Raw genomic sequence first — 14,161 nt, 5'->3', positions numbered from 1 at the left:
CCCGGGATTCATCGGCTCCGCCAGCTAAGCAGCGTCCCGCGGCGGCTGCTCCCACTGCTGATCTCGGGAAACCTTCACAGCCTTGCGGCGCCCCCGGCACCGGCAGAGGAGCGCGGGGCCGGGGCGGGGCCGGGGCGGGGCCGGGGCCGGGGCGGGGCCGGGGCCGGGCCGGGGCGGGGCCTGCGCGGGGCCTGCGCGGGGCCTGCGCGGGGCCGGGGCGGGGCCGGGGCTCGCCCAGGTACGCCCCCGGTGGCGGGGCGGGGGCCGGGCAGAACCTCCCACGGTCCCTCCCCGCGCTGCCGAGGTAACCAATCCCCGCCTCCGGCTGCTCCCCGAGCGCCCTCCCTCCCGCTGCCCCGCCCCCTTGCCGTAAAGCGCCTGCAGCGAGCTTGCGCCGAGCGGAGCCGGTGAGACTCTGACCTTCCCCCGCTGTCCCGGGCCGGGGAGGGGGTGCGGGGCCGGAGAAGGCACCACCGAGGGCACAGACAGGTCCCCGCGTAGGTGAAGCAGGAGGAGGCGACGCCCCAGGCCCCGTCCTGAGCCGCGCCGAGGTTCCTGATGGCCGGGAGTGCCGCCCGGGGAGGCCGCGCTGGGCTCCGGCTGCTGGCTCAGGTCGTTCCTGCCGCGCTGTGCGTGTGAGCGCTGAGGCCGCTGCGCACCGGCCTCGATGCTAAACGCACTGAAAAGGATTTGTTAAAGGGAAGAAGGCGGAAGGGCGAGGCCGCAGGCGTTGCTGGCTGCCTGTCGGTGCACACGGGGCTACACAAGGACTGGGGGGTGTTTCTTCACGCTGTTGCAAAAAACAAACAGTAGTCGCTGTGTTTCCTTGGCAGGGCACAGCTGGCAGCCTCCAGCCAGAGAAGGGGCTGCGTGCCCTTAGAAATCAGCCAAGGACAGAGACAAAAAGAAGCCAAGCTCAGCACAAAGATGAAGCAGCATGACAGCAGCTGAAGGGCTCCGGAGGGTTCTTGTGCTGTGTTGGAGATGAGGCGAGATGGGGGGGGGCAGGAAAATAAAGGCAGCCAGAAGCAGGAGAGGCAGAGAGTAGAAGCAGGAGAGGCAGAGAGTAGAAGCAGAAGAGAGCAGGAGTTGGAGCAGCCAGGCTGAGGAAGGTCCAAGCCCGGCGAGCAGCCGTGCGGGGCCCACACAGGGTGAGGCAGGGAGTTCCTGACCCACTCCCCCCAAGGCTAATGGCTAACTTGTTCCTCAGGTGAGCACAGAAGGAGAATACAGAGCTCTCAGAATGGCAAATTCTCTGAGAGCTGAAGTGCTGAACCTGTACAAAAATGTAAGTGTGCTGCAGGCTCTCTGATGCAGCCAGCCCCCCCTGGCCCTCGCCCCCAGCTCCCCCGTTCAAAATCTCTCTTCTCTTTCCTTCAAGCTGCTGTACCTTGGCAGGGAGTACCCCAAGGGAGCTGACTACTTCAGGAGCCGCTTGAAAGCAGCCTTCCTTAAAAACAAAGACGAGAAGGACCCTGAGAAAATCAAGCAGCTGATCGCCCGAGGAGAGTTCGTGATCAAGGAGCTGGAGGCTTTGTACTTCCTGAGGAAATACCGAGCGCTGAAGCAGCGCTACTACAGCGACGACAGCCGCTGACAGACAGCCGCTGACAGACGGACAGCCGTCCCCAGCCGCCGCCAGGCGCCGCCGGCGAGCCCCGGAACACAGCCAGGGAGCACCAATAAAAGCAGCTCCAAACTCTCGGCAGCTCAGTGGCAGTGCTTCCAAAGCAGGACCTTGCTTCCCCCCGAGGAGCTGCGTGAAGGCCTTGGGGCTTGTATCGAACAGGCAAGAGGCTTTTCTCGGCCTCCTGGGGGTGCCTCCCGATGTGCAGGAGGCAGAGTCAGGGTGGCCTCCTGTGTGGGACAAGGAGTGAGGGAAGGGCTGGATTTGAGCAGCAGTGGCTCAAGCACTTCAGCCTCTGAAGAGACTTCCTGCTACTGCTGGTTTCTGGTGTTGGGTAACTGCAGAGGCAGGGACACAGAACTTGAGCTCTTCCCTGCAAGAGAATCAGAATCATGGAGTGGTTGGAAAAGACCTCTAAGATCACACAGCCCAACCACTCAGGGCTGGGGCTAAGCCATGGCCCTCAGCACCACAGCTCTGCCTCTCTGAAACACTCCAGGCACCTCCCTGGGCAGCCTGTGCCAGGCTCTGAGAACCCTTTCAGGGAAGAAGTTTCTCTTAATCTCCAACCTGAACCTCCCCCAGTGCAACTTGAGGCCATGCCTTCCTGTCACTTGTTCTTGGGGAGCAGAGCCTGAGCCCCACCTGGCTTCAACCTCCTCTCAGGGAGCTGCAGAGAGCAATGAGGTCTCCCTCAGCCTCCTCTGCTCCAGGCTGAACACCCCCAGGGCCCTCAGCTGCTCCTCCCCAGCCCTGCTCTCCAGACCCTTCCCCAGCTTGGTTGCCCTTCTCTGGCCCTGCTCCAGCCCTCAGTGTCCTTCTGGGAGTGAGGGCCCAGGACTCAAGGTGGGGCCTCACTGGTGCCGAGCCCAGGGGCACCATCCCCGCTCTGCTCCTGGTCACCCACTGCTGATCCAGGCCGGGGTGCTGGTGGCTGCCAAGCAGCTGCAGCTCCCAGGGGCTGCCCTGAGGTGGGGGTGGAGCAGAAGGCAGCTGGGCCAGCAGGTCACCATAACTGTCTTTATTACATTACAATAAATAGGAGCAGTACAGTTTGACAAGAAAAGGACAAACTCCAGCTCACCTCACAGCACCTACTCCTAGAAACATTAAAAACTGGAACACAAACAGAGGTCTTTTTTTGGCTTGGGTTTTTTGTCTTTTTTATGAACTGAATGTCTGAGTTGTCACCAACACTGCTGGCTCCCAACCAGCCCAGGGGCAGCCCTGGGGCCCCCTGCAGCTGGGCCCCAGCAGAGGAAGCACAGTGTACAAAATGTGCACAGCTGAGACCATACAAAAATAGTTAAAATACATTCCAGGTAAAGAGGGGGCAGGAGGAAGTCATCCAGGGAGAGGCTGGCACTGAGGAAGGAAAAAGCAGAAGGGTTCCCACCATGAGGAAGAGCAAAGACAGTGGAGTGAAGAGGGGAGAAAGGTTTTTCCTAGCTGAGTAGCTTCATGTAAACTGGAGAGAACTGACTGGGACAGAGTCTGATGGCCCTGGGGGGGAGCCAGGGGGACAGAGGAGCAGGGGATGTGTCTCAGGGTTGCCCAAAGTGATGCACTGAAAATCTGGGGGGTTCAGTTAGCAACAATTTCAGGGCCAGCTCTGGGCACACTACTGGGCAAGGTGCCCACCTGCCTTACAGCTCTGGGAGGTGCTGGCACAGGGGGGTGGCTGAGGGCGGGGTGTCTCTGCAAGCATTTCCAACAAGGAGAGACAGGAAAACCCTCCCTGGAGGTGCTCAAGGCCAGGCTGGATGAGACCTGGAGCAGCCTAGGCCGGTGAAAGATGTCCCTGGTCACAGCAGGGGGTTGGACCAGAAGATCTGAGGCCCCTTCCAATCCAGTCCCCTCTGTGGGATGGACTTGTGCAGGCTGCAGCCCACCCTGCCCCACTGGAGCTCTGCACAGGGCAAGGATCTCTGCTTCTTTGCCAGAGGCAAGCAGAGCTCCTGCAGGTGGATTCTGAGCTGCCTCAGATGGGTGGCTGCAGTCAGAGCAGCTGCTTTAGGGCTGGACACCCACAGGGGAGGACCAGAGGCACTGCAGCTACAACCTCTCCTAGCAGGCTGGAGCTAACCCCAGCAATTTTAGACCTTCTCCTACCAGCTGGTAGTGAAAGAAGGCAGAAGGTCTAAACCCCTGATGGCTAACTACAGACTGGAAGAGTTTCAGACCCTCTGCTGCCAGTCTCCAGCCAATCACCAGAGTTTCAGATGTTCTCCTACCAGCTTGGAGTCAAACATCAGAGCTTTAAACCTTCTCCTACCAGTATGGAGTGCAGTGAACCCCAGAACCTTAGAAGAGGCCTAGTTCCACAGGCAGTGACTCAGCCACCCCCAACCTTCACCCTGGGATCACTTCCACCTGCTGGAGGAACAGCCCCACCCTTGCCAGGTGCTTCAGAGAGACTCAGGAGTGCCCAAAGCCTGCAAGTCACCGACCTGGCTCCAACAGGGTTTAACCTGGAGGCTGTGAAACGTTTTGTGGCTCTGGGAATCTGCTCCTCACAATGAAATGTGAGGTTCTCCTACTGCTGCCTTGCCAGAGCAACTCCTGCCTTGTCCTGCACACCCAAGCTGGAAGCAGGGGTCTGGGGGCTGCTGGAGGGGGAGCAGTGGGGGAGGGATTCTTTGTCTCAGCCACACTGTGAGTGGAGGACAGGCAGCATCCCCCCTGCCACCTTTGCAGCTCCCCCCTAGAGACTCACTGTAGATCCAGAGAAGCCTTTGCTCATGCAGCTGCACCTCTGACACCCAGCAAAGCCCCAGGTGTCCTGTGCAGAATTCCCACCTACACTTCAGGAACCTCCCAGTGTCCTGACCTGTCCTGCTCCAGTGCCTCCTGGGGGACATTAGAGACTGATCCAGTTTCACTCTGCAGCTGAGTCAGGGCTATGAAGTGAACCTTTAGGAGCTGTGAAGGGAACCTGCAGGCACCCAGGCCCTAAGGAACCAACCAACCACTACAGCAGGCAGTGAGCCTCAGGAGCTGGCAGCACTGCAGTCCCTGGCTCCTCCTTCACTGCAGGCTCAGCCTGGGGCAGGACCCAAACCATGGAAACTTCTCCCCAGACTGTGCATGGGTTCCAGGTACAGGGGGAGAGCTTCATGACAGAGACAGCATGGAAGTGTTGGCCTGGCCTCAGGGCAGGCCGGACACTGCAATGCCACTCACCAACCACCTCAGCTGTGCAGCCAGAGCAGCACTGCACAGGCATCACCCCCCAGCACTGACTGGAAGCCTCCCTTCTCTGCTGCCCACCCCTGCAGGTCCCACAGCAGCAGTGGACTCCCCAAGCACCTGCAGGAAGCAGCCAAGCTCTCCTCCCTCTGCTCCCAGGACTCTCAGATCCCTCTCCTCCTCTGCACAGGGCAGGGCTGTGGAAAGAGCCGCTGGGGGGAAGCAGCGTGGCAGTGGTTTGGCTTTGCTGTGTCACTCAGGAGTCCCTCTGATCCAATTCTTCTGCTAACCTCCTGATCCACCTGCGAGCTAGCTGAGACTTAATTAGCAACTGGAATCAGCTTCCCTTAAGGCTTCTCCTGGGGACAGGGAGGGAGAACTGCAGCTGCTGAAGAAAGCTGCTGGGGGGTTGGGGGTGAGGGGAGCTGGGGTGGTACCTTGGCTCTGCAGCCTCAGGAGGTCAGGGAAGTCTTCAGGCAGTGCATGGACAGGAGCAGCTCAACCCCCCCAGGGCTGGGGCTGCTCCCTCTGCAGACTGCTTGGGGGGGAAGTTTTTTTATTGTTTTTTTTTCCTTTTTACTAGAAAAAATAGAGCCTTTGAGGAGCAGGCAGGAGAGGCTGCAGCAGCACTGCCTGGGGGAGGAGGTCTCTTTACATTCATTCAAGTTGATCTGAAATGCTACAAGACAAGGAGCAAAAAAAGCTACAGGAAGACTCTCAAGGCTTCTGGTCTCTATTGCAGGCAGCCTAGGGCCAAGGGGGGGCTGGGGGGCAGAGGCTCCCTCTGCCCAGCCAGAGGTCACCCCCACACCGAGCCCAGAGCCCGGGGAGCACCGGCCCAGGGCTTGCTGCCGCACACAGAGCAGGCTCACAACCAGCCAGGAAACCACCAGGGAGTTAGAAACCGTGCATGCACCAAAGAGCCCCAGCAGAGGCCTCAGGCCCGGGGTGCCCCTCACAGGCAGTGCAGGCGAGGGCCAAGGGGTCAGGGAATACTGGCACTTGAGGGGGGAGCAGGGCCCCCCGGGGCACAAGCACTGGGGGCAAGCAGGGAGCAGCAGGAGGCAGAGAGGAGAGAAGGCTAAACCAGGTGCTAATAATTTAGTGTAATGTACAAAAGGGCCCCGGCAGCAGGGCAGTATTTACATCACTGCACACTTGGCCTTCGGCTTCTTCTTCTTCTTCTTCCCATCCTTGCTCAGCTTCTCCTTGTGCTTACGGATCTCCCGCACCAGCGTGTAGAAGGCGTCGTCCACCCCCTGCGGGACAGACAGACCGCCGCTGCACCCCGCTGCACCCCGCTGCTGCAGGGACAGACAGACCGCCGCTGCACCGCCGCTGCACCCCGCTGCTGCAGGGACAGACAGACCGCCGCTGCACCCCGCTGCTGCAGGGACAGACAGACCGCCGCTGCACCCCGCTGCACCCCGCTGCTGCAGGGACAGGCAGACCGCCGCTGCACCGCCGCTGCACCCCGCTGCTGCAGGGACAGACAGACCGCCGCTGCACCGCCACTGCACCCCGCTGCTGCAGGGACAGGCAGACCGCCGCTGCACCGCCGCTGCACCCCGCTGCTGCAGGGACAGGCAGACCGCCGCTGCACCGCCACTGCACCCCCCTGCTGCAGGGACAGGCAGACCGCCGCTGCACCCCGCTGCACCCCGCTGCTGCAGGGACAGGCAGACCGCCGCTGCACCCCGCTGCACCCCGCTGCAGGGACAGGCAGACCGCCGCTGCACCCCGCTGCAGGGACAGGCAGACCGCCGCTGCACCCCGCTGCAGGGACAGGCAGACCGCCGCTGCACCCCGCTGCACCCCGCTGCTGCAGGGACAGGCAGACTGCCGCTGCACCCCGCTGCACCCCGCTGCAGGGACAGGCAGACCGCTGCTGCACCCCGCTGCACCCCGCTGCTGCAGGGACAGACAGACCGCCGCTGCACCGCCGCTGCACCCCGCTGCTGCAGGGACAGACAGACCGCCGCTGCACCCCCCTGCTGCAGGGACAGGCAGACCGCCGCTGCACCCCCTGCTGCAGGGACAGGCAGACCGCCGCTGCACCCCGCTGCACCCCGCTGCAGGGACAGGCAGACCGCCGCTGCACCGCCGCTGCACCCCGCTGCAGGGACAGACAGACCGCCACTGCACCCCGCTGCTGCAGGGACAGGCAGACCGCCGCTGCACCCCGCTGCAGGGACAGGCAGACCGCCGCTGCACCAGCGTGTAGGTGGTGTCGCCCACCCCCTGCTGGACAGACAAAGGGACAGACACCCATTGCAGGGACAGACAGACAGACAGACCCCCACTGCAGCCCCACAGCCCTGCCCAGCTGCAGGGACAGACAGACCCCCACTGCACCAGTGTGTAGAAGGCATCACCCACCCTCTGCGGCACAGACAGACAGACCCGCGCCGCAGCCCGCTGCAGGCACTGACCGACCCGCGCCGCAGCCCGCTGCAGGCACGGACCGACCCGCGCCGCAGCCCGCTGCAGGCACGGACCGACCCGCGCCGCAGCCCGCTGCAGGCACGGACCGACCTGCGCCGCAGCCCGCTGCAGGCACGGACCGACCCGCGCCGCAGCCCGCTGCAGCCACTGACCGACCCGCGCCGCAGCCCGCTGCAGGCACGGACCGACCCGCGCCGCAGCCCGCTGCAGGCACGGACCGACCCGCGCCGCAGCCCGCTGCAGCCACTGACCGACCCGCGCCGCAGCCCGCTGCAGCCACTGACCGACCCGCGCCGCAGCCCGCTGCAGGCACGGACCGACCCGCGCCGCAGCCCGCTGCAGGCACGGACCGACCCGCGCCGCAGCCCGCTGCAGCCACTGACCGACCCGCGCCGCAGCCCGCTGCAGCCACTGACCGACCCGCGCCGCAGCCCGCTGCAGCCACTGACCGACCCGCGCCGCAGCCCGCTGCAGGCACGGACAGACCCGCGCCGCAGCCCGCTGCAGGCACAGACCAACCCGCACTGCAGCCCGCTGCAGCCACTGACAGACCCGCGCCGCAGCCCGCTGCAGGCACTGACAGACCCGCGCCGCAGCCCGCTGCAGGCCTGGCAGCGGCGGCACGCCGCAGCCCCCGCAGCGCCGCACCTGTCTCGTCTTGGCCGAGGTTTCGATGAAGGGGATGCCGTAGCTCCGCGCCAGGTCCTGCGCCTGCTTGGTGTCGACCGTTCTGGACGGCAAGTCGCACTTGTTGCCTACCAGCACCATGGGGACGTCCTCCGAGTCCTTCACCCTCTTGATCTGCTCCCTGCAACGAGACAGGCTGCTGTCAGCGGCCGAGCAGGCAGCCTGCAGCCAGGGAACACAACTGCATGGCTCCCTCTGTCCATGGGCTGCACCCCCTGCCAGCTGCAGCCCCCCCAGCCGCAGCCCTGCTGTAAGCTCTGCTCAGCACTCCCAGGGCTCAGCTCTCTTGCCAAGCACCATGGCTGCTGCCCAGGCTTGGCCTGGGGGGTGCTGGGCTGGCGGGGTTGACCACTGGCCTGGTTCTCTACAAGGAGTGTCCAGAACTGGTTTGGCCAGGCACTGGCACAGGCTGCCCAGGGAGGGGATGGAGTGCCCACCCCTGGAGCTCGAGGAGGGGGAGGCCAGGGCCCAGGGGGGGCTGGCTGGACTGGGTGGTCTTGGAGGGCTTTTCCAGCCCCCATAACTCTGTGACTCTGAGGCAGGAGCCAGGCAGGGCCCTGGCACTGCACACACCTGTAATGGTGAATGTCTTCAAAGGACTTCGTGTTGTTGATGGCAAAGACGCAGAGGAAGCCTTCTCCTGTCCTCATGTACTGGTCCCTCATGGCACTGTACTCCTCCTGGCCTGCTGTGTCCAGGATGTCCAGCAGGCAGGTCTCCCCATCAATGACCACCTGCTTCCTGTAGGAGTCCTGGGGACAGAGCACACAGAGCAACACTGGGAGCACCCAGGGCCAGCAGCCAGCCAGGCCGGTCCCCACCAGCGGCACTGCAGAGCTTCAGCTGTGGAGATGGGCAAGGGACAGGAGGGGGGCAGGGAAAGGGGGAGCCAGGGCCAGGGGGAGCCAGGCTGGAGAGCCAGGTTGTGGCTGTCAGTGAGGATAGCACAGCTGCACACAGGGGAGCAGGGCAGCGCTCTGCACAGGCCAAGAGCATCTCCCTGTCTCTGTTCACAGCAGACAAACCCCACAGCATCTCCGCTCTCTGCTAACAGAGCAGGAACCAAACCTCCCTGGCTTTACAAGGTGTGACTTACAGCTCACTCAGTTTCACCTCTGGGGGGTTTGTTGCTTGCTTTGTTGCCTTTGTTTGTGGCAGTAAGCTCTGGCTGCCACTCTCAGGCTGTGCTCAAAGGCACTGTGCCACACACACCACACCAAGGGCACAGGAGCAAGGCAGCTGCCCAGCCCTGTGGCACTGAGAAGGACCTGGAGCCCAGCAGGCTGCATGCTGGGCAGAGGCAGGCTGGGCTGTGTGCCTCAGCAGCAGCTTCCAAGGATGGCTGCTAGGAAGGGACCAAAAGTGATCTACTTGGAGCTCAAGGATCTGCCAGGAGGGGAGACTGAGACTGGAGAGGAGGAAGAAATTCTGCAGTGAGGCTGGGGAGACTCTGGCACAGGCTGCCCAGGGAGGCTGTGGCTGCCTCCTGCCTGGGGGTGCTCCGGGCCAGGCTGGCTGAGGCCCTGAGCAGCCTGGGCTGGGGGGAGGTTGGAAGTGGGCTCAGAACTGGCTATCTGTAAGGTCCCATCCTGGGGAGCCCAGGAGAGCCCTGCTGTGGCTCAGACACTGCAGCAAACCATTTTGGTGCTGCCAAGGCAGAGCTTTCAGGTCACTGACTCACATCTGTGCCACACAGCCAGGAGTGGCCACAGCTGCTGCTGGGCTCCTGGGAGCACGGAACTGTAGTGGGAACATCACCAGCATGGCATCAGCACTGCCAGGAGCCTCTGAGTGGCTGAAATGAGCCCACAGCAGTGAGCTCCAGGCCAGGGGGCAGTGCCAGGGACCCCCTGGGTGAGCAGCACTCACAGCAAGAGGCACACATAAAGCCCTGGCACAGCCCTGCTGCCCCGGGGTGGGGAGGGCACAACCCTGCTGCAAGTGAGCCCAGGGCAGTGGGAAGGGGACCTGAGAGCCCTTCCCTCCTTTCCACTCTTTGAAGGCACCACACAGCCACTGCCCTGCACTTGGTGTCCTCCCAGAGGCTCTCTGCTGGTGCACAGCAGCAACTCAGACTGAGCAGGCTCTAACCTCCCCTTTACCTCCAGCCTGGCTGGCACTCAGCAGCAGCAGGCAAGCCAATATTGACCTCACAGAGCAAGGTTTAGCTGCAGGGTGATTTCAGGGGCAGGCTCTGCTTATCTGAGAGGGATTTCTTTCCCAGAAGTGCCAGCTCAGGGTTCAGGCAACACCAGGAACACCACACCATGTGGAGCTGCAAGGTACTTCCAAGCAGAGCAGTGCTCAGCCTGACTGCTGAAGGGGAAGCCCAGAGGGAGCCTCCTGGGTGCAGCTGACTGCAGCTGCCCAGCAGCTGCTCCCTGTCACAGAGTGGCTCAGGATGGAGGGAACCTCAGAGCTCAGCTCCTCCAGCCTCCCCTCCATGCCCAGGGACACCTCTCAGCTAGGCTCAGCTGCTCAGGGCCTCATCCAGCCTGGCCCTCAACACCCCCAGGCAGGAGGCAGCCACAGCCTCCCTGGGCAGCCTGTGCCAGAGGCTCAGCAGCCTCCTGCTGAACAACTTCTGCCTCAGCTCCACTCTAACCCTGCTCTGCCTCAGCTCCAAACCCTTCCCCCTGGGCCTGGCTCCAGACCCCCTCAGCAAAAGTCTCTCTGCAGCCTTCCTGCAGGATCCCTTCAGGTGCTGGCAGCAGCTCTGAGGTGCCCCTGGAGCCTTCTCCTCTGCAGGCTGCACAGCCCCAGCTCCCTCAGCCTGTGCTCAGGGCAGAGCTGCTCCAGCCCTGGGAGCATCTTTGTGGCCTCCTCTGGGCTCTCTCCAGCAGCTCTGTGTCCTTCTCCTGCTGGGGACCCCAGAACTGGACACCATCCTGGGGTGGGGGCTTCAGTAGCTCTCAGTGGGCTGCCTGAGCTTTCTCTCCCAGTGGCAAAGGTTTGATGCTTGGCAGGAAGTGAAGAAATCCTAATGAAAAAGTCTAAGCAGCCTCCTGAGCTGGGCAGCCTCAGCCTTCTCTCCAGCTGCTGCTGCAGGGAAGCACAGCCCTGGCTCCAGCAGCAGCCCAACCCAGCAGCCCCTCTCACCTGCATGGGCTTCTGTCCAGGCCAGGACACCTAAGCCCAGCCCCAGGCCCAGCCCAGCTCTTGTCAGAGCTGATTTCTGCTCCCTGCAAGGTGCCTGCAGCCTGTGAGCACACAGAGGGCAATGCCCCCCATGAAGGGGCAGCCTCCATCCCCATGGTCTCAGCACCTCCAAAGCACACAGGCAGGAAGGGGGAGGAGGGGCAGAGGGTCAACACTGCTCCATGGAACAAGTTTAAGGGGCTGCTGCTGTGCCCCCACAGTATATTACAACACTGTTCACACAGCCCTGGCTCTGCCAGCTTGAGCACAGAAGTCCTCCCCAGTGCTTGCTGTACCACCCAGACACAGCTCCAGGCTCAGAGAAGCCCAGGGGCCCTGAATGAGTGTGGCAGAGCCCAACAGCCTCCAAAGCCCCCTGGCAGGCAGAAGGCAGCCCCCACCTGGCTTGCTCCCCCCAAGGAGCTGTGCAGGGTGCTGGTGGCTGCTGGCTGAGCACCTCACATCTCAGCAGCTGAAGAGCTTTCCCAGAGCAAGCCAAACACTGCTCTCCAGAAGCCTGCTCACAAAACCTGCTACAGGCAGAGAATCACAGAAGGGTTTGGCTTGGAAGGGACCTGGAAGATCATCACCATGCATGAGGTGATGTGGGCAGGCAAGAGAGAGAGGAGGCACAGACAAAGTGACAATGAAAGGAGCAATAAATGGCAAACAGCACTGGTGGTGCAGCAGGCAAAGGTCAGAGCAGCTTCACTCCAGGAGCAAAGCCAAGGTGAAGCCAGCACACCTCTGCTTGGGGCACAGGAGCTCAGCCTGCCCCTAGGCTATGCCAGCTCCCTGCCATCCCAGGCACTGGCTCCTCTTGCTGATGCCCACCTGACCATGAGCCCACTGAAGGGCTGGATCTGGCCCCAGGGGATGCCTTCCAGGGAGCTGGGAAGTGCCTGACTGTGCCGCCGTGCAAACGGAGCCCCCGGCTGCAGGGCTTCAGTGTGCCACCAGCAACCCCTGGGCAAATGCTGGTGCCACCTCTCCTTTGCACAGCCTGAGGTGACCAAGCCCAGGGACCCACAGCTGGGCTCAGACACCAGCAGGCTGCCTCTGCCACTCCCAAGGCAGAGCTCCTCTGCTCAGGAAAATCCTGGAACACATCACAAGGTTTAAAGCTCAGAGCCTCAGGCTGTGAGCAGTGGTGACCTCCATCTCCAAGACTCCACTGCAGCAGTCACAGCATTTGTGTATGCACTGCTGTCTTGAAACCAAAACCAGGCTCCACAGCGGTGCTCCCCTCACCAGGACACCCCAGGATGCTTCTCCCCAGCTGACACAGGGCCCAAAGAGGCACTGAGCAAGTCTCAGAACTACAGCTTTTCCTTCTTGCTATCCAAAAGCCACATTTAAGAGGTGGCCTGCAAGGCCTTGAAGGGTTTGGCCAAGCAAATCCTTGATCTCCAAGACCCTGAAGACACACTGGCCAACAAAACATGGCAATGAGCATGAAGATCACCCAGCTCAACCCCCTCCAGAGCAGGATCACCCAGAGTCAGGCAGGAATCACACAGATGTCACCCAGCAGGAAGCCTGAGCACAGAAGGCAGTGTGCAGCCCTGGAGCACTCACTGGCAGCAGCTCCCTCAGCAAGGAGCTGTGCTGCTCAGCCACCCTCAGCACTCAGCTCTGGGTTCCCCACCACCTCCCTGCAGTACCTGTCCAAAAGCAAACCAAAGCAGCACTCCCAGGAGGCAGAGGGTGATTGTTTACCTCTATGGTGGGGTCATACTCATCCACAAAGTGGTTCTGGATGAGCTGTATCGTCAGGGCGCTCTTGCCTACACCTCCAGCTCCAACCACCACCAGTTTGTATTCTGTCATTTTTTAGCAGGCCTGAGGACAAAGAAGCCAACGTTAGGCGGAAAGCCCCGGCCCGGGAGGCCGCCGTTCCCTGCAGGATCACCTCCCTTCCCCAGCGCCTGGCAGCAGCTCCCCCGCCGGGAGCCGCACGGCAGAGCTGCTCCTCCAGCATCCGCAGGTGGGCACCGCGCCGGGAGGCTCCCAGCGCGCAGGCGGCGAGCAGCAGACCCCCGCGGCCGTGCCCGTCCCGAGCCAGGCCGGCACACGCTCGATCCTCCGCCGCCCACCCCCGAGCCGCGGCGGCGCCGGGCACCCCCCGCCTGCTGCCGAGGCCGGGAGCCCCGCAGCACCGGCCCCTGCCAGCGGCTCCGGCCGCACAGCCTCGGAGCAAGCCTCACCTGCCGGCCCCGCCGCCGCTGCGGGAGCCCTCGCCCAGACCCTCCCGCGGGCTCCGCTCAGCCCCCGGCCCGGCCCGGCCCGGCCCGGCTCACCAAACTTTCCGCCGCGGCGCTGCGGCCCCGGGGCTGAGCGGGGGGGGCAGGGCAGGCCCGGGCGGGGCGCGCCCCGGCGCGCGGAGGGCGTTGGCCACCTGTCCCGCCCGCCCCCCGCCCGCGCCGCGGGGAGAGCGCGAGCGGCGCGCGGCAGCCAGAGCGCGGCCAGGCTGCGGCGCCCGCCCCGGCTGCGCGCCCGGCCCGCAGCGGCGTGCTGGAGCGGGCGAACGGCACGGGAGTGCCCGATTCCGAGCCGCGCCGAGCCGCGCCGAGCCGCGCCGAGCCCCCCGGCCCCGCCGCCGAGAGGCGAAAAGGGAAGGAAGGAGGGAAGAACAGCGAGCGGGGCGGCCCCGGCGCCCCGGCGCGGTGAGGGAGCAGCGAGTACCTGCCCCGGCGCTGCAGCGGGCCGCGGGAGCACGCCGGTGCCTCCCTTGCCCGCCCCGCCTCGGCGGCCGCTCCGCGTCCCTGCCCGTCCCGGTCTGAAATGGCGGGGCCGGGGAGGGCGGGGCCGGCGCTGCCGAGCCAGCCGAGCGCCGAGCGCATCGAGCGGGGGCCGGGCGGGACGGGCGATGCGCTCGGCGCTCCCCGCTGCGGCAGCCGCCCGCGGCCGCAGGGCCGGGGAACGGGCGCCGGGCACCGGGCAGACCCCGGCGGGCACCGGGCGGCCCGGGGGAGGCTTTTGTGCCGCAGCCTGATGGAAAGCCTGCCCGGGAAGCGTGCGCTCCACCGTTGCTCGCCATTTAGCCTCATCGCCGACGGGGACCGAGGGCGGGAG

General features: G+C 63.9%; 2 protein-coding genes across 2 annotated transcripts; one reads left to right on the top strand and one right to left on the bottom strand.

Moving 5' to 3' along the window:
• Positions 1-1,366: 1,366 nt before the first annotated feature.
• ETFRF1 (electron transfer flavoprotein regulatory factor 1) lies at positions 1,367-1,636 on the top strand (the record flags this gene model as incomplete). Its single annotated transcript, XM_009905983.2, has 1 exon — positions 1,367-1,636. A coding segment is annotated over one exon (231 nt), but the record flags the coding sequence as incomplete, so codon positions are not given.
• Positions 1,637-5,201: 3,565 nt separating this feature from the next.
• On the bottom strand, positions 5,202-13,875 carry KRAS (KRAS proto-oncogene, GTPase). Its single transcript, XM_054167817.1, has 5 exons — positions 13,772-13,875; positions 12,806-12,928; positions 8,522-8,700; positions 7,910-8,069; positions 5,202-6,075 (listed from the first exon to the last, which is right to left on the bottom strand). The coding sequence occupies exons 2-5, from the start codon at positions 12,914-12,916 to the stop codon at positions 5,959-5,961; spliced, it is 567 nt and encodes a 188-aa protein (XP_054023792.1). The 5' UTR covers positions 12,917-12,928; positions 13,772-13,875; the 3' UTR covers positions 5,202-5,958.
• Positions 13,876-14,161: the final 286 nt, after the last annotated feature.

The sequence above is a fragment of the Dryobates pubescens genome, chromosome 15 (genome assembly GCF_014839835.1).
Source record: "Dryobates pubescens isolate bDryPub1 chromosome 15, bDryPub1.pri, whole genome shotgun sequence".
NCBI lineage: Eukaryota > Metazoa > Chordata > Aves > Piciformes > Picidae > Dryobates > Dryobates pubescens.
The sequence above is the reverse complement of the archived record's forward strand: the minus strand, read 5'-3'. Positions and strand labels throughout refer to the sequence as shown.